The sequence below is a fragment of the Polistes canadensis genome, unplaced genomic scaffold (genome assembly GCF_001313835.1).
Source record: "Polistes canadensis isolate GaletaPanama2010 unplaced genomic scaffold, ASM131383v1 scaffold_256, whole genome shotgun sequence".
Taxonomy (NCBI): Eukaryota; Metazoa; Arthropoda; class Insecta; order Hymenoptera; family Vespidae; genus Polistes; species Polistes canadensis.
The window spans coordinates 204,541-223,477 of record NW_014569803.1 but is presented as its reverse complement, the minus strand read 5'-3'; the positions used below and the strand labels follow the sequence as shown (position 1 = coordinate 223,477).

Here is an 18,937-nt window from a genome sequence, read left to right as displayed (position 1 = left end):
AAGAGGCCCTCACAAATTTGTGGTATCAAGTGGGCAACTACATAGACTATTCAGCTATTTTCAAAGGTTCAACATCAAGTTTGAACCTATCGAGAATAGTTCTCTARTCATATTTTATATTTTATTATATTACTTGCTTGCTCGTCAATAATTTGTAGTTGTAATTGGAGATGATGGACCATTCCATCTCCTTGGCACATCAAATCTGTGTCTAAATCGTCCAAAAGGTGCAGAAGTTTTTAGTTAGTTAGAGTCAAAAATATTAAAATTCTCGTATTATTAAATTTTGAAGTTTGATTAACGTTCAGTAAATATTACAGTCATTTCTTTTTTCTTGTTTCTTTTGTAAGATATTTTACTATGATTTTATTTTATTAAATTTGCAATTGTTTTCTTTTGTATATAACTCAATTTAAAAGTATTTTCTAATAATTAATAGAATATTATTTTTATTAATAAATTATTATAATACTTATACTTTTCTTGTTTCTTAATTAATTGTATTTTTTAACGTAAAATCACGCGTTTTAATTTAATTTTATTTTATAAACGGTAAATAAAGATTGAATAAAAATAAATAGGGAATTCAAATGAAAAGTGCATCTGTGAATTGGACCACTTATGTGTTAGGCTATTGTGTATGACTTGATTCTATGATTAATATAGTTTTCTTCTTGTTACAGGTGATCATCGTTGGACTTAACAACATATCATGGAGATATTTTTCTTTTTGAACGCTATGGCTACTTTTTAAAATATATATATATGTATTTTGTATATTATATTAATTCGCATTTCTGAAGGCACACACAGAAACTAAAAATAACATATACATTTTTATTTGGAATTCTATAACAGATATAATTCTAAATATTTATGAATATGTACCTTTTTTTTAGTTATATTTTCTATAAAATTAATATAAAATACTCTGAAGAAAAAAAAGGAAAAAAAGAAAAAAGGAAAACGTACTTTTTCCTATATAGATAAGATATAGATATAGGCGACATCAGGGACACACACAACGCCGCTAACCATAGGATTAATACTCTTCTATAGCTACAGAAATATGGTAAGAATCTATGTGAAATTTCTATTCGCGTTCTTTAGCAAACGGTTGTATATCTAAGCCACGTTTAAAGGCACAATGAATATTTTCGTGTACTATTATAAGTATGCAAAATTGGAAAGAAATCGGATGTGGGCCTACCTGACCATTCCTTGGTTAGAAGAGAACATATTTTTTAAGGTAGAATTCGAGAACGAATAATAGACACAATAGGTGTAATTTATATGTACAAAATAATACTATACTTTGTATATATAAATAAACGCTATTATTAATCATATACACATATTAAGAATTAATAATAATTTATTTTAGGATGAGTAAAATAATAAATCTCGGAAAATAGATGTCTTAAAACGGCAATAGTTTTCTTCTTTTTTTTGTTTTTTTTTTTTTTTTTTCGAAAAATTATAGAAATTAGGAAAAAAATATTGGTCGATACGACATCAGCACACACATACACACACACACATTAACGTCATTTATTATAAAGTAAATAAATATTTGTAGTCTATGCGATAAACAATGATCACAATAGATCAAGAGTATCACTGGTGACAGGTGCAATATCACTCACGGTGTTGGAATTCTTTGTTATTTTTTTTTATATACTATCCCCCCCTTCCGGATAAGAAGACTAGGAATGCTTAGCAGTAAACAAATGAATCTTACGCGTTTAAATATATCTATATAAATTTAAAACTATTATTAAAATAGAAGTAACAAATATCTTCCCTTTACGTCTTTCATAAAATTAATTTTCATTAATTATAACTTTGCTTGACATTTAAAAATAATAATCCATTTTATTATTATTATTTTTTGTAAAAGATACAAAAATTTATTAAATTTCACTTGCACGGATTCTGCCCAAAAAAATCACTAATAATTTCTCAAACTTTCCGTTCTTTTCCTCTTAATGTTATCCTAAATTGACATAACAGATCGAATTCTCGTTCATAACAGCTTTCTTTGTCCATTAAAACACAAAGGAATAAAATAATTTTAATATTTTCTTTTTTCTTTTTTCTTTTTTTCTTTTTCAAAAAGCTTCTCTTTGTAAATGAATAAATATTTTAAGAATATTTTGTACACAAACTTAACGATTAAACAAATATTAAATAAATGATATTTAGCGAGGATAAAATGGCAACCGCGAAGTTGCACAGTCGGCTTGATAAAATGAATGATCGTAATGAAAGATGATATGTATTATTATTATTTTAGATAAAGCAAATTTGCAATAATTGCTAAGAAAAATATTGTTACGAGCTTCGATAAAACATGGTTTTAAGAAATGTCATGGCTCTTGCCATATAGAAGATTTTATCAAATGCTATAGTTAATGTACCACCATAATAGTACAAAGTTTATTTTTTTTTTTTTTTTATTAGTTTTTAATATCTTTAATTATTATGCTGTTATAAGTGCTTCACAGTGACAAAAATGTTCTGAACTCTCAGTTGAAAGTATATTATCATCCCTGATATTTAAAATACGTTTTTTTCTTCTTTTTTTTCTTATATAAGAATATATAAAAACAAATAAAAGCTGGAACAATTTACTATTTTACATACATATATGTAAAATAGTAGCGTTATTTTTTTCAATCCCGAAGTCTTATTATTGTTTATTATTATTATTATTATTACTATTACTATTATTCTATTTATAAATCGAACTATCTCTTTTTTTGTGTTATTATAAAAATGAATAAATATAGAAATTTATAATAAATTGAAAAAAAGTAAGGAAACAACACGATGACTGAGTAAGATTAATCTCTTTATGATAAGACATGTGTTTATGATTTGAAAATAAAAGAAAATGCAGATTTGTTTCTTTTTTTTTTCTCTTACGGTAAATTACTATAAAACTATCTACGTTCGTATATGAATAAAATGTCGTTGATGAAATAGTATCTCTCTTTAAATTGATAACATCAGATCATAATAAACATGGCTTAATTTAACTATTTATGTATCAGTCTCAAAAGTAGATCGAGTGGAAGTCAATCAATGTACAATTTAGGATCAAATTGGCCAGTACTTTCTGTTCAAAATATTTTTCAACTGTAGATGTTTTTAACGCATACATCTTATTGTTCCTACAATAAAAATAACGCAATCCAATTAACTATCTTATTATATTTTTCAATCGATTAATGCAACGGAATATTCCTTGCATTTATTTTGTTTTATTTTAGATCTCTTTGTCTTATTTATATTTTAAGAGATCTTCAACAACAAGCTTAAAGAATTTCGTCGAATGTTTAACTTGTTCTTCATATCTTCATATTTCTATTAAAGCAACATAAGTACGGATCGCATATCAAGTACACGATCAAGAAAGTATATTAAAAAGGAAAAATATTTTGAATATTCATTGTTTTGAAATAGCCGTAACTTGTAAAACTGGTAGTAATATGAAATTCTGGCAGCAATCCAAAGCTTGATCATCAATTTGGTTCTACCATAAACTATTACGATAGAACAAGTATAACAAAAACTGTTATTCTTTGGCTCTTAAAATTTCTAACAAAAGATATATATATATATACTATGTACTAGCAACCATCGATTTAAATTCGAACATCCCCATTTTGCTTAGAGTTGTAATTCATTTCTTACATACGTTTATATACTTGTTGTTCTTGTACAATATTATGCCAGCCACTGATCAATTAAGCTCTACAGGATTTTTCTAAAAAAACTTTTGACTAGAGGCTACATCATAGAATGGAAATTTCCTCGGATTCTTTAGTTTTCGTTGGCATCATAGATACCATTTCTTCTGTTTGAACGTTTCCCGCATTACCATTTTTACTAAGTTGCCTCGTCGAGGTCACCATTCCTGGCAAAAGGTTTACGTATTTGTGCATAGTGTCTTTCTGTTGCTTGTTCGAATTCTGACGAGAAACTACGAGCCCTTTTACACTTCGTTCAAAACTCAATAACGGACTTGTACTGTCTTGCCCAGAAACTCCTCGATTCGTACAGAAACCTACATTTTGATTGTCATCGTGAGAATCTATCTCAACTAAAGATGAATTCGTTCTATTCGGTGACGATATTGTATCCGACAATTGTGTAGGCGATTGTTGGTTCTGTGACCATGGCAAGGAACATTTTCTCACGCTATCCGTTATATGCATCTCCATTTGTCCGGTATGTTCCAATTGAACACTAGCGAGAGGTACATCCAAGCAAGGAGATAAAATTCGTGGATTCGTTGCTAAGAATTCTACTATCTCTGGTGCTGATGGTCTATCGTTCTGATTTACGGACCAACAAAAATACATTAAATTTTCTCTGTTGATAAAAGAAAAATAAAAAAGAAACAACGTTGAAATGAATATGTAATCTTTCGTTCAATTATTTTTCTTGTTCAATTTGTGATGAATAATACTTACAGTGGTGCTTTAACACCTTTAGGAACAATAAGACAATTGCCAACTTTTACGTGAGCTAGTACCTCATTATTACTCATCCCTTGGAAAGGAAAGCTGCCAAAAGTAATAATTTCGTATAGTAAAACACCATACGACCATACATCGGAAGCAGCACTAAATAAACCTAGACCTAAAGACTCCGGTGCCATCCATCGAACTGGTAGCATACCTGCTTGGCATAAGAAATGATTTATGATTAAATCATTCAAAAATAGATTGCAGATCTAGAGAGTTTCAAGATTCTTTTAATAACAAATACCTTTTCTATTAAATCTATAATAATCGTTCTCGTACATCGGCCTGGTCATACCAAAATCACCAAGTTTAACAACTCGTTGAGCATTTATCAGACAATTACGAGAAGCAACATCTCTGAAAAAGAACAACGAATTTCGATTAATCAGGATAAAAATAATTTTACAAATTACTTTATAACATGTTATCGATAAATTAAATTTACCTATGGACATATTTTAATTGTGCTAAATAACTCAAAGCTCTGGCAACATCCAAGGCCATAGCTGTTAATTTTTTATTCGAGATCTCATCGGAATCTTCGTAACTTTGATCATTTACCAAATGTCTTCTTGCGAGTAGATAAGTTTTCAAATCACCATACAGCATAAATTCCATAACCGTAAGAACTGGCTCGCATTTTAAGCAAACGCCGAGTAGCTTGATGATATTTGTATGTTCGAATCTTTTCATTACTTCAAATTCACTCAAAAAGTCGGATTTTTCATCGATTGTACTTCCAACTTTTAAGGTTTTCACCGCAACAGCTAACCAACCTTTTTCAGGGAAAAACGCTTCACCACCGTATACCGTGCCAAAAGCACCTTCTCCGATTTTTCTGTTGATTACTACTCTATCTCGTGGTATTTCCCATTTATCAAGGCTCGATGTGTCCAATTTAGAAAAATCAATACCCAAAGACTTCATATATTTTTCATGAATGCGAACTTTCTCGTCGTATCTGGAAAGAAGAACAAAAAGAATATATTAATTTTACTTGAAAACACAAAAAAAGATCAGAAACAATAATAAATTATTTAGAAATTTGACGTACTTTCTTTTGACAATAAAAAAGCCAGTGATTAGGACTATTCCAAGAAGGCCAAAACCAATGATATTGACAATCACGATAGCCACCTCACAAGAAACATCTAAAAGTTCAGCAAGTCCACTGAAAACGCATTTAGGTGGTGGTTCCGAGCCATCGTCGGGCATAGTTTTGGATAGCCATACGAATGCAGAAATATTTAAATCCAATCTTCCACCTATCACTTCGTTTTCCGTTTCCGATATGTTAGGATAAAATTTTCCAGTAACGTGTGTCTCATTATTAATATATTGTACGACATTAATGACGGAAAATCTCGATGGTCCGCCAACGAATTTGATACGACCAGAAACCTATAAAATTATGCAATAGAAATCATCCTCATCCACATTTTCTTATTATATTATGATAATATTACGAACCCCATAAAAATCGGTAGCACTGATAATGTTAGTCAAACGATTGACGGTTTGCTCGCTGTGTAGGTCGAATACGTAGCTTTGATTTTCTTTGAGTAGACGATCTATAGCGTAGGCATAAGTCCACATGGCATCATAGGTATATCCAGCATAATTGGACGGTATTAGCTTTCGCGATTTGCACATACGTTCATAACGATCGCGCCATTCCCGTACTGTTATACCTTCTTGCATGATTTCATCATCCGGTGCAAAGTACGCATGCGACAAACTTAGATGACCATTTATTGCTTTTGTCATCTCAATCGTAGTACATGGAACTTGTTCGCCTTGTTCATTATATTGATCCGTATCATACCATCGCGAACGAAGCCATAAAGGTAAGAACCAAACGTATCCCTAAAACGAACAAAATGAATCCGATAAAAAGATCTCAGTTATTTATATTCGAAGGATATAATTTTATATTTGAAGCAAATAGAAGCCTTACTTGGACAGCCGTCATTTCCAATTTGTATGCTTCACACATGACTTCTCGTGCAACTTTATCGTACACGTCGGCAATAATTATCTTTGCTCGTTTCTGTTTTAAATCTTGAAGACTCTAAAATAGAACATATAAGAATAATATAACAAACTTGCGTCGTACGCCGAGTGGGTCATTAATTTTTTTTTTCTTATTAAAAAAACCTTAAGTAATTATACACACGCGCACACCTTTGTTATTATGTCGGGATCCCATTCACGTGGAAACTTTGCATTTGCTACAAACGTAATACCATTATCGCGTAGCATGTCCTGCATATAGGATATGTATTCCGTATATTTTTGTCCATCTTCGGTCAAGGACGCGACACGATGCCAACCTAACTGTTGAAGTAGATATAGATACACGTATTTGTATTGTCTATTTTCACCGATAGTTCGAAAGAAATAAGGATATCTAGTTCGATCGTTGAAACTGGATCCTTCGGCACTGTAACTGATGATCACGGATTTATAATGTCTTGCCACACCGACAAGTGGTTCAACAGTTTCGGAACAAGCAGGTCCAAGAACACCGACGAGCTTTTCATAAAAATTATGAACGATGTAATCAATAAAAGATTTCATTACGACGTCGGTCTTACATTGGCCATCGCTCGCCAATAATGTTAGATTGTAGTCCCTCAAAATACTATTGTTTACGTTTATCGCATCTTTCGCCATTTTTCCAGCAATTACAATAGATTTAGCAGTATAGGATGTACCGCTCATCGGGAATATTCCACCGATGTAAAGAATATTCTTATCGGCATTTTTCGGCATCCAATGGGTCATTGCATGATTTATATTGTCCACAAGCCAACTGCACGCAATTTTAGCTTCGTCTACGTTTTCCGAATATTTGTTATACCGATCTATCAGATTTTCATACATCGACGAAGTAAATTGTACGCGATTGATGCTCTCGAATGCAAATTTAGCAGCAAATTCCAATCCTTTCCATACAACTTTGACCAGTCTTTTCGATTCGTATTCACAACCAATCTGGGAATTATTCGTACCGCAACGTGGAAAATTAATGCTCACAAAATCTTTCGCGTTGGGTATTACGGTACTCGGTGTCCAGTGTACGATGACCAATGATTTATGTCTAATTGTCAAAGAAAATACACGTGTTAAGATCGAAAAAATCGTGCTATTAAAATAATAAAAGATCAAAAATAGATACGATACCTGTTATCCATCCAAGTGTATTCCTCGATTAAATTATCCGTCAATTCTTTCAAATGAGATCCAACCCAAGCTACTTTCACGTAAAGATTTAAACTATCGATATCCTCTTTAACGAATGACGTTATGTCAAGATGACCAGCCAATAATAGAGCACATGGTTGAACCTGTTTGCCGATAGCTTGACATTGCCGAGGAATGTACATACCATTCTGACAAAATGACGTCTCGCAGTAATACCTTTTCGTATTCGGATTCATCGTAAAGTTCTTTATTCGAAGTAGAATCGATTCGGAAACATCAAAACGAGCTGCACTTTCTCGATTGGTAAATGACACCCAGTTATCATCCATTCTGTATAATTTCTCAGGTATGAACCAACTAAAATGTCCAGGTGGTGCAATAGCTCCACATTCTTTCACCTCGTATTTGTTCAGCAACGGCATCGTATCTTCCTGCGGTAATATCCATACCTCCATGTTTACCATTGTGTCGGGAGGCCTTTCGTAATAAGAATAAAACAAATAAATTTCGTCTCTATTTTTTTCTTTTGGTTTTATTTTTCCTCCAGTCAATAAAATACAGTAGATTCCCTTATAACGTGATTTAATTTTATATTCTTTTATTTTCCTCGTAATAATTAACATTTTTTTAATCATGAAAGCACATATGTATCAGATATAAATGTTAAGAAAATTCTGTGTTATTCTTGACAACACATAATGGTAGGAAAAAAACATGAAGAAAGAGAAAAAAACAATTATGACAAAAGAAATCGATAACGATGAAGAACATTGTAATGATCAATTAAAGCAAATTTAATTTTCAAATGCGGGGGAATTCCTGCAATTTACTATATAGCGCGTTGTAAGAATTCACATTATACGGGAATCTACTGTATGCATTCGTATGCATTTGTATATGCATTTGTATACACTTACACTCTTTTATGCTCGAAAGTCACAGTATCGGACAATCGTTCGTAAACATGATGGATGTTAAAATCATCGTCCTTCTCGACGATCATAACATTTTTATAACCCAAAACCTCCTCCAAAAAGATCTTCGTAACGTGAGTGACCAATCTCTGAGTGATCCTACGCGAAACTTCAAATCGCAAATTAATAGTTTCACCTTCGAAGACGACCAATCGTTTCGGATTAACTTCTGTAAAAAAATATATATATATATCGAAGTAAACGATTAAAATTGTTATCCATAATAAAAAACATACTTCGTAGAATACAATACGTACCTTCTAACTTTGTAAGACAACGATTAGATTCGATGATTTCGATAAAGACAACTACCAGCAGAAAGAGCAAAATTCTCCACAATCCCATCTTGACTCACGCGCGTTTCCTATAACAAGTGATTTTCTTTTTTTTTATTTGTTTTTTTTTTTTGTTATCAAACATAATTACACCGTTTAAATACTTAGTAATATGTAATCTCGTTTTCAATTAAACCTATCGGACATCGATAAAATTCTATATTTACACGTAATTAGAACGCGTGCTTTTAAGTTTTTCACGTGACGATATATAAACGATAAATTTAAATAGTTCGCAAAAAGGAATCTTAAGATTATTTATAATTGCAGAAAGAGATAATTCCGGTAATTATTTTAACGATATGACGAAAACGAGTGACACGTATGATTACGCGATACATATATATACACGTGCACGTTCATCGATACCGTTACCCTTCTGGTGCATACTACGTACGTGAGTACGTGCATGATTGCGTACGTGTGTGAACGAACGTTTATGTGCCTTCAGTATACTACAAAATGGACTTGAGCTCTGGGAACAAGCTTAATTGATCGAACGACTAGAGTAACTATATGTTCGTAGATAGTTTTAGTTATTAGACCGTTTAAAGATGCAATAACAAATTAGAATGAATATTGGCAACGTTTATAATAGTTCTTTTTTATACATTGAATATTTTTCGGTAACATTTTTCTAGCCATATATATATTTCCAACAAAAATCAAGTTTAATTTAAATGATGCATAAATTACAATGTAAATCGTATTTAAAATCATAGACTTTATGCATTCTACAAATTTATAAGAATTTATTTTCTCGTTAAAACACAGATCTATCATATTATAAATCTTTAAACAAAGCTGCAAACTATTAACACGATTTTACTAACATGCCATCAAATTTACGATTCCATAGCAATGAATTTCAATATAACGAACATATTATATACTCGATATATAACTCGAGGTCAAAAGGCTAGGGCTGAACATCGAAGCAGACACCGAGACTTCCTGGCGCCAATCCGACATCGTCGTCGTCGTCGTCTCGTCGAATCGAATTCGATCGAAACATTTTTCTCCTAATATACATAAAGAATATATATATATATATTCTTTTTCTACAATATAAAAAATATATCATTCGGAAATAAAAATTTGGAATTATGTAAAAGAGGGAAAAAAAAGAACGAACGTCTGTGTGTGATTTCAAATACTTATAAATTATCGATTAAAAAAAAAAGTTCCTCGAATTTGGACACTAGATATTTTTGTTCCCTCTCGCAAAGATATAATTCACATAATGAAAATATATTTATTTATATTGTAAAACTAAATAAATATCAATAGACGTAGTATCGATACATCTCTTGGAAAATAACGATTATATATATAGTATTATCGTGTTTATTTGGATAAAAGATTAAATTGAATCAAACGTGTGTGTGTTTGTTAGACAGCACTTATAGTAATCAAGTAAAAAGCTTTAAACGAGATACTTTCTTTCGTTCGTACGTATGACGAACCATGATGACACATGATGTAATAATGTTTCTTCTCTCATTTTAATAAATAGTCAGTAAAGAATTTTCTTTAACAACAGGACCTTTATATTGTTTATACAGGTGTGACACATTAATGTGTTATAGGATTGAGACTTTACACATTGAAAATGGTTTCATAGTAATATTGTTGCTTAGAAAACGAAGATGATGAAAGAGTGACACGACTAGAAACAACATGAGAAACACCGATGAACGGCAGCATGCTATTCTGGGACGGTCGACGGCATTGCGACGGTGCCTTGACTTTTCACCGTTCCCTTATAATAATAGTCGTCGTCGTCGTCGTTGTCGTCGTTTCACATAGAAACGATTTTGCTTTCACCGTCCACCTTCTCTTTATCTTTAATGACTTTTTTTATTTCCTTTGATTAGTTTTGCAAGAAAAACAAACAAAAGAAATAGACACGTGCATTACACGTGTCGATAATTATGACGATAATTTTAAATAATAATCGAAATTTTAATCATTTATTTTCTATTGCAATTATTTATATCATAAGATAAATCATTATTTTGAGATTGACAAATTTTGGAAAAATTTATAATTTTATATTACAATTATTAATGTTATCAAATGATTAAGTGTATAAATTTATTCAATTTTTCGACTTAATTGTCATAATTACCGACACAATTATATGTATAGATTAGTATCAAAGTAGTCAAGGTCTGTATTATATACTAGATTTTAGATGAACGTAGATAAAAAGTTTCTTTTATCTTTCGTATAATCTTTCGTAGACGAGAATAATATTATCAACAGGCTTATTTTTTTCATGAGAATTAAACAATTCGTACTGGAAGATTACTAAAATCGATGTCAGTTAGTTAAGAAATCCGAAAACAGTCTAATTTTAAGCAAAGAATATATACAAAATAACATTGATTCTAACACACGGTTGAGAATTATGTGTTGAAAAACATACACGTTTTATTCGTGCGTCAGTGTGAACGTACAAGGTTATGGTTACGAGAAAACATAGTTTGCTTAGTTCTCGTCTTACTGAATCGTGATAAGCTTTCTCCCTTATTCATTAAATCACTAGACATTTTTTTATTTCTTTTGTATTCTTTCAATCTATTCATAGATGTGTTCACAGAACGAATATACACGTAATTCGTTAAGGATTAATATTTTTTATTTTATTTTATTTTATTCTACGGTATTATCAATTAATACAGAATTTATATAAAAGAGGTCAGGTAAAAATGGCAGGTTTGATAAATGATATAAATTGATTAAATAAATCTATATTTTGATGAAAATTATTTACATTTTGAGATATTCTATTAATACAATTTAAAGTAACCATAGGAAAGTGTGATAGGTTTTGATCAGAGTTAAGTGAATCTTAAAACCATCTATCCTGTAATTACGAAGAAATTTTTTCCCCAAGCCAATATACTACCAATAAGAAATGTCTCATAACTAGCAAGTGTGGGTATGGTTAGAATTTGTATTCTTGTTACATCATATGAAGACTATTACGAAGTAAATAAGGACGAATAGCAGGCTATCTCGTTCGAGGGTCTCTTCTATTCGACACACTTTTCTAAAGTGGGCGACACGAATGACGTTGGTTAGAAGATAAAGATAAAGAGAAATTTTATCAAGCATGATCACAAATGTAAAACGATTGCAATTTAGTCGCCCTAACCTATGACCCTTCTTATCACGAATGAATAAAACATTATAAAGCACGAAGAATGTCCTCTGTAAATAAATAAATTGAACTCTTACCGATGTGATACGAACTCTCGTCCATTATCCACATTACGAATACGTAAATATGAAACACAACACGTATATGTATGAATAAGAATTAACATGTACGTTTTTTCGCATACTTTTAAAGCAATACCAAGGACCATATTTAAGTACACTTAACTCATTTTTTTACATAGTTTTGAAATATAAATAAATTTATTGAGAAATAAAATAAATTACGCGATATTGTACACGTGTAAAGTTTATCAAGACAAAAATGAAAACACTTTCCGAAATAATAACTTAATAGATCAAATCGTAGACCATATTGCAAAACAAACTTGGAATAAAAAGAGGAAGTAGATTTTTATTATTACCAATATAATATAATAATAAATAATTAAATAATTAATCGTGATCGTTAAAATATACCATCCAAATTTTCATAAATAATTTAATTGTAGCGCGAAAGATCGTGGCTCGTAAAATAAAAATTTTGATTTTATGATTATACGAATGAGATTAATGGTAAATCGTAATGGTAATGATCGTTGTAAAAATAAAATATGCAAGACAATACATATATGTATGCTTGTATGCTATATATAAATATACATAAATTATAATAGCATCACGATTCGCAGAAATGATGTAGTTTTGCACGAACCAACAGTAGGCGCGTATCATTTGATTATATTCCATTAAAAACAACAAGATGAAAGAGAAAAAAATAATTTAAAAAAAAAACAAAGCCGTCGAGCTTAGCGCTTTCCATTTTTTTTTCTTTTTTTTTTTTTAATACAAGAACGGTTATTATAAAAATGTTCTCGCGTCGCTGATAACAAACAATATGTTTCAAGGTACAATGACGCCCAGTAGTAACGAGAATAGCTATCTCACATATATATAAGCTTCCCGATCGTTGTATTTTCGAACACGTATCGAGCTATCATCATCAAGGACAGTTTGAAAATGTTTGTTCTCTACATAAACGCATATACTGGCTATCGCGAATATACCTTTTTTTCTTTTTTCTTTTTTTCGAATAGGCTTCATCGAAAAAATGTATATTAATATAACTGCGAACTTTAAGAGATCTTTTAATCATCGTATAATCGAATATCATTATTTGATATCCATCAAATAAATATGTATTTATGTATATGCATATATGAAAATATCTCTCTTGTATCTTTTAATTTACATTAATTTTTATTTTATCATTGCGCAAATGCAAATTATTTATGTCTATACAAAAATATTGTTTGCTCGTTAAGCTTTGATATTGATTGACGTCACAATGACACTACCAGTTTTTACCACATCGAAATCGCCTACTCCGATCAACTGTGATAAACAACAATTATCGTCGTATACGAGCAGTAAAATGCAGACACACGAGGAGGAGGACCATCTTCCATCCATCCATCGTTGGATATTTAAACGTTTATATTATATTTGAATGATTTTTCTTTCTTTCATATTCCGAGTTTTTTAAACTATTAGGCGCCGGTATGATTGCAATATCAATAAATTCGCAACTGCGTGTAACGATGCATACGTTTTACGGGTACTCTTCTTCATTATTGTATGTATCGATTATTTAACGTTATATAATCAATGAAGATTACAAGTCCAAGAATTTTATTATAGAAAAGAAAAAAAAAACGCTAGAAGAAGAAGAATAGCTTCTTTCCTATGCATATAAGAGAGCCATAATCGAATCTAAAGATTTATGAACGTATTCAAGCCAAGCTAGTTGTTTTACGGTCATTGTAATCCAATACTCTTTCACATTCTTCCTTGTTAAGTAAAAAAAAACAAAAAAGAAAAAGAAAAATTATAATTTATAACGTACACTGTGACGTAAATAACGTAACATTATTTGCGTATGCTACGAGAAACTTGCGCGATACTTAAAATGAACATTATTAAAAGGAAGAATAAGAAGAACAAAACAATTAAAAGAAAAACACATAATACTATATACATTGTATCGATTATGACGACAATCGAGTCTTTTTCTCGTCATCGATGTTAAATTATTATTACTGTACAAACTTTTGCCATTTTGTAGATGTCGCAAAAAGTGTTTGTTTTTGTCGTCGACTAGCTAGAAACATTATTAACCACATGCAACTTTCCGAGTCGTTAAAAAGGTGGCAACACATACATACACATACACACACACATTATCGATAACACGAGATTCACAACGCGCGCTGCTTAAACACGTCGAAGACTATAAAAGAGATAAAACCTCTCACTCAAGGCCAAGGTGTATCGATTCAATACTCGAGTCTCTCTTGATCGCGAAAAACAACACACACGCTCACACACGTCGGCATGAATTTTCATTCGCGAACTATAAAGCCAAGAGAATCTCGTCTTGGGTAGGTCATGGGTTACAACGATGAAGAACCACCGTATCCTCTCTCTCTACAAGCGTGCATACAAACGTGTTAACGCGATTTATAAACACATTCCCCTCCCCCGACCACCACCACAGTTTAACTGCATAATCTGCTAAAGAAAATATCTTATACTTATTTCATTTGTAACATGTTCTATCTTTCTTTGAATCGATAACGAATGTTTAAACAATGAATAAACAATAATATCGCAAATATTATTCACATTCTAATAGTTTAACTTGTTTTAGCATTTAACTTGCCACGCGAAAAAAAAATTGAGAAAACAAGGTATGGTGACCACGCCCCTTTGATCGTTTAATATTATATACACATATGTGATACATATAAATGTTAACCACCCTTAACGGGGTCCATCCAATGGTGCCATATAAGCGGCATGGTGGTATAGTTTAACTTATTTAGTCGAATATACAGTATCAAGCAGTGTCAAGGACAAGCTCGGTCAATCGACAAGGAAGGAAGGAAGGAAGGATAGAAGTATATGCAATAGTAGCGTTGGTGGTGGTGGTGGTGGGTGGAAAAGGCATCGACCTCTTACAATTCATCTCGCTCGCTCGAATAATCCCACTCATCGCAGTGGAATGCATCGCACATTGCATTGAAAAACATAAGAAGAAAAGTAAAAAAGATCGCCCTCGAAACATAAACTGCAAATATATTATGCATATGAAACATGTATATTAGGTATATTTATGTTTTGGCTTATCACCTTATTTCTCGCGTGCATTCGTTTTAAAAATAAAAAAAAATAGCATATTTGTATAAAGTAAATTACATGTATTAACGATTTGCAACAATGTTTTAGATCAGAAAATATTTACATGTATCATATATAGATATATGAAAAGTTCTGGTAAATATTTTTTATACTAAAAGTGAATAAATTTTAATGAAACTTATATTAAATTAAAGTACACTCTTTTTTCTACACGTAGAATACCATATCGAGTTATAAATTTAGAATGTAAAGTTCAGGAAATGTCAGAGAATGCAATGCTGTAAATTGTGCATCTTTGCAATTTCTTTGAAAAGTTTCGGTAACTATTTTTTATACTAAAAGTTAATAGATTTTAATTAAACTTATATTAAATTAAAGTACACTCTATTGTCTACGCGTAGAATACTTTGTCGAGTTATAAATTTAGCATGTAAAGTTCAGRAAATGTCAGAGAATGCACTGCTGTAAGTTGTGCATCTTTGCAATTTCTTTGAAAAATTTCGGCCAATACTTTTTATACTTTTAGCAAATAGATTTTAATGATTTTTATATTAAATTAAAGTGCACTCTTTTATCTACGCGTAAAATACCATATTGAGTTATAAATTTAGCATATAAAATGCAGAAAATGTCAGAGAATGCACTGCTGTAAGTTGTGCATCTTTGCAATTTCTTTGAAAAGTTTCGGCAAATATTTTTTATACTTTTAGCAAATGGATTTTAATGAAACTTATATTAAATTAAAGTGCACTCTTTTGTCTATGTGTAAAATAACTTATCGAGTTATAAATCGATTTGCAAAGGTTCAGGCTATATTTTCTAAACATTAGTTAGACAGATATTCATAGAAATTTCTACGGAAATCTGTATCTTCAGTTCCCTATCGTATCGGAAGATAAACAGGTTTAGAAAGAAATGTTTTTTACGTCGAAAAGCGCTTTGCATTGATAACAATACCTAGGAATTACAAGCAATGACTGATTTCTGGCTTTGACGGTAACATATATATGCATAATATACGGTAATATGGTAATAATACATACACACATACACAATAAAGAAACATAATATCGTGCTTTGAAACCTGTTTCTTTATCCTTATCGATTCTTCTTTATTTCGATATTATCACTAAAAGTATTGTATCAGCAAGCTCAAAGCTAAAGAAACAACATGAAATCTACATCATCGATCTTCTTGGTAGGGTCAAACGCCTACTTCCCCCCACCTTCTCGAGGCAAGTAACTTTACTTTGTCGTTTGAACACGAGGAACAAGCAAATCGGATATTATTATACCGACGTGTATAATACAGACTCCTCGAACTCTTTATCTTTTTCAGCGTCATCCTCAGGCTGTGATCCGCCTTCTTCATCATAGTGATTCATCGTAAACCAGTGCCCCCTTGTTTTTCTCTCACTTCTGGTCGTAGTTACAGGTGTGGTAGTAAACAATAAAACACCAATGTGGTAATAAAAAGAAAGCGATCGAAAAATAAAACGCACGTAAGGTTAGTAAGTTAGTATATATATACATGTGTGTGTGTATATATATATATAAATGTATGTAGGTACGTTGGCTCGACTTTGAACAAAGAAAGAAAAAAAAAGATAGATAAATAATATGTGTGTATTCCCCGTTATCATCGTTCTTTTTTACAGTTCTCTCTCTGTCACTCCCTTTCTGCTCGACATCTGACATTTTTCATTGCGAACGGAAGGAAAAGAAAGATATATATATATATGTGTTGTGCGATAAAAACTATAATAATGTAGATCGATCGTCGAAGAACGACGAACTGGATAAATCAATGACGTAATAAATATGCGTGTATTCTAACTGATCTATCCTATCTCTAATATTGCATTTAATTAAAAACCTACCATGAGCGAGATCAAATTGACCGCGTCCGGTAATTCGTCAAAATGTAATTCATTTATAATAATTGTATAAATAGTAAAACAATACTATGAAAAAAAACATGCACATATCAAATTTAGAATATATTATTATTCATTTGTGTTAATAAAAGAAAATATATATGTATTGTTCGCTATATCCAATTGGCTATAAATCTCATTCTATATTAAGACGAATGTTGTTTTTTAAAGCGGTCATTTGACCGCTCACGGTAGAATAGATAGAACAAGTATACACGAAAAGTGTGTCTCGTTGTAAGCTTTAATATTAAAATATTATTTCAACTCGAACGTCAAATCTTGCATCACATTTTTCACATTAAACTCTTCACTAAATTTTTAGGAATTAATTCGAGTAAACGAGCTACGCAATATCTTTTCTAAATTACAACCGAAGATACGTAATTTCATTTTATTGTGTTAGAAGATTGAAGCATATTATGTATACTTTATTTATATATACTATATATATATATACATTCACGTGTATTTACTATATATATATATATATATATATACACGTGTTTATACTTTACATTTAATAAATCTATTCAATGTATAATGTGCATAATACCGTTGACGGCCAACGTGTTTCTCATTTATTTATGATACAAAAATAAATAATAAAGAGAAAAAAAATAGGAAAAAAGAAGGATAGTTTACTATTAATTTTCGTCAATAGTATTACTGGGTAAACAGCTGATTGCCACGGTCAGCCTTCCTTTTTTTTATTAGTCTTTTATTTTATTTTCCTACGTCAGAACGGTTGTGTGTTTGCGATCTTAACTTGATGCCATTGATGGAACGAACATCGTCATCATCGAGGTACCTCCTCCTCCTCCTCCTCCTCCTCCTCCTCTAGCAACGTGACGATGAGACGACAAACTCTGCTAAGAAGACGCAATAAGGTGGTATCTTCCTCCTCCCACGAGAGGAGTTTTCACGTCACAAGTATCTCTATATAACGATCTAGGTAGATATTTTCGTCATCGTCACGCGTACGGTAATACTCTGTTATATACGCATACGCGGGCGCGACATATCATATATGCAAGCAAAATAGAACATATTATACATATATGTGTATAGATATATATTTATTTAACGTTAGTTTACACCGTTATGTTTAATATAGGTAACATGAATTGTAACTAATGTAATGACGTATGAATTTACGTCAAAATAATAAAGCTCATCATCGATCGTCGTTTTAGCAAACGTCCATCTCTCATTTCAATTTTAAATTTGACATTCGACAGAATTAAAAAAAAAAACAACAACCCCCGATTCGTTTAAAAAGTATATATTTATATAATTTATTTTAGAAATATTATCGAATTACTTTTACTTTTTTTCTTTTTTTCTTTTTCTTTTTCTCTCTTCGCAAAATAAGAAAAAAAATATGTCATTTATTATAGCGAATTCATGAATGATTAAAAAAAACGAAGGACGACGTCGGAGAGAAACGCGAGTGTCTTATTTACTATGCGTCGATAAATATAGAATTGTACCGTGAGATAATGCATATCAATTTTATTCACCTTCGATCGTGTGATTTTGCGCAGGTAAAGCGTGTTAAGTTTTTTTTTTTTTTTTTTTTTTTT

The 18,937-nt window shown here is 31.1% G+C and overlaps 1 protein-coding gene across 2 annotated transcripts in view; it reads right to left on the bottom strand.

The window, feature by feature from the left end:
- Positions 1-2,419: 2,419 nt before the first annotated feature.
- The window catches only part of LOC106790713 (receptor-type guanylate cyclase gcy-4-like), a 20,030-nt gene continuing 3,512 nt past the window's right edge, over positions 2,420-18,937 (bottom strand). The window contains exons 2-12 of one of the 2 annotated variants that reach the window (XM_014755811.1): positions 8,974-9,080; positions 8,660-8,885; positions 7,722-8,219; positions 6,720-7,638; positions 6,493-6,606; positions 6,006-6,401; positions 5,590-5,936; positions 4,981-5,496; positions 4,780-4,892; positions 4,482-4,692; positions 2,420-4,380 (exon numbers count right to left, since the gene is read on the bottom strand). In XM_014755811.1, the coding sequence (XP_014611297.1) occupies positions 3,801-4,380; positions 4,482-4,692; positions 4,780-4,892; positions 4,981-5,496; positions 5,590-5,936; positions 6,006-6,401; positions 6,493-6,606; positions 6,720-7,638; positions 7,722-8,219; positions 8,660-8,885; positions 8,974-9,061 (4,008 nt within the window). In that variant the 5' untranslated portion in view covers positions 9,062-9,080 and the 3' untranslated portion in view covers positions 2,420-3,800. The remainder of the gene's footprint in view (positions 4,381-4,481; positions 4,693-4,779; positions 4,893-4,980; positions 5,497-5,589; positions 5,937-6,005; positions 6,402-6,492; positions 6,607-6,719; positions 7,639-7,721; positions 8,220-8,659; positions 8,886-8,973; positions 9,081-18,937) is intronic. The other variant, XM_014755812.1, reaches the window with a different exon arrangement.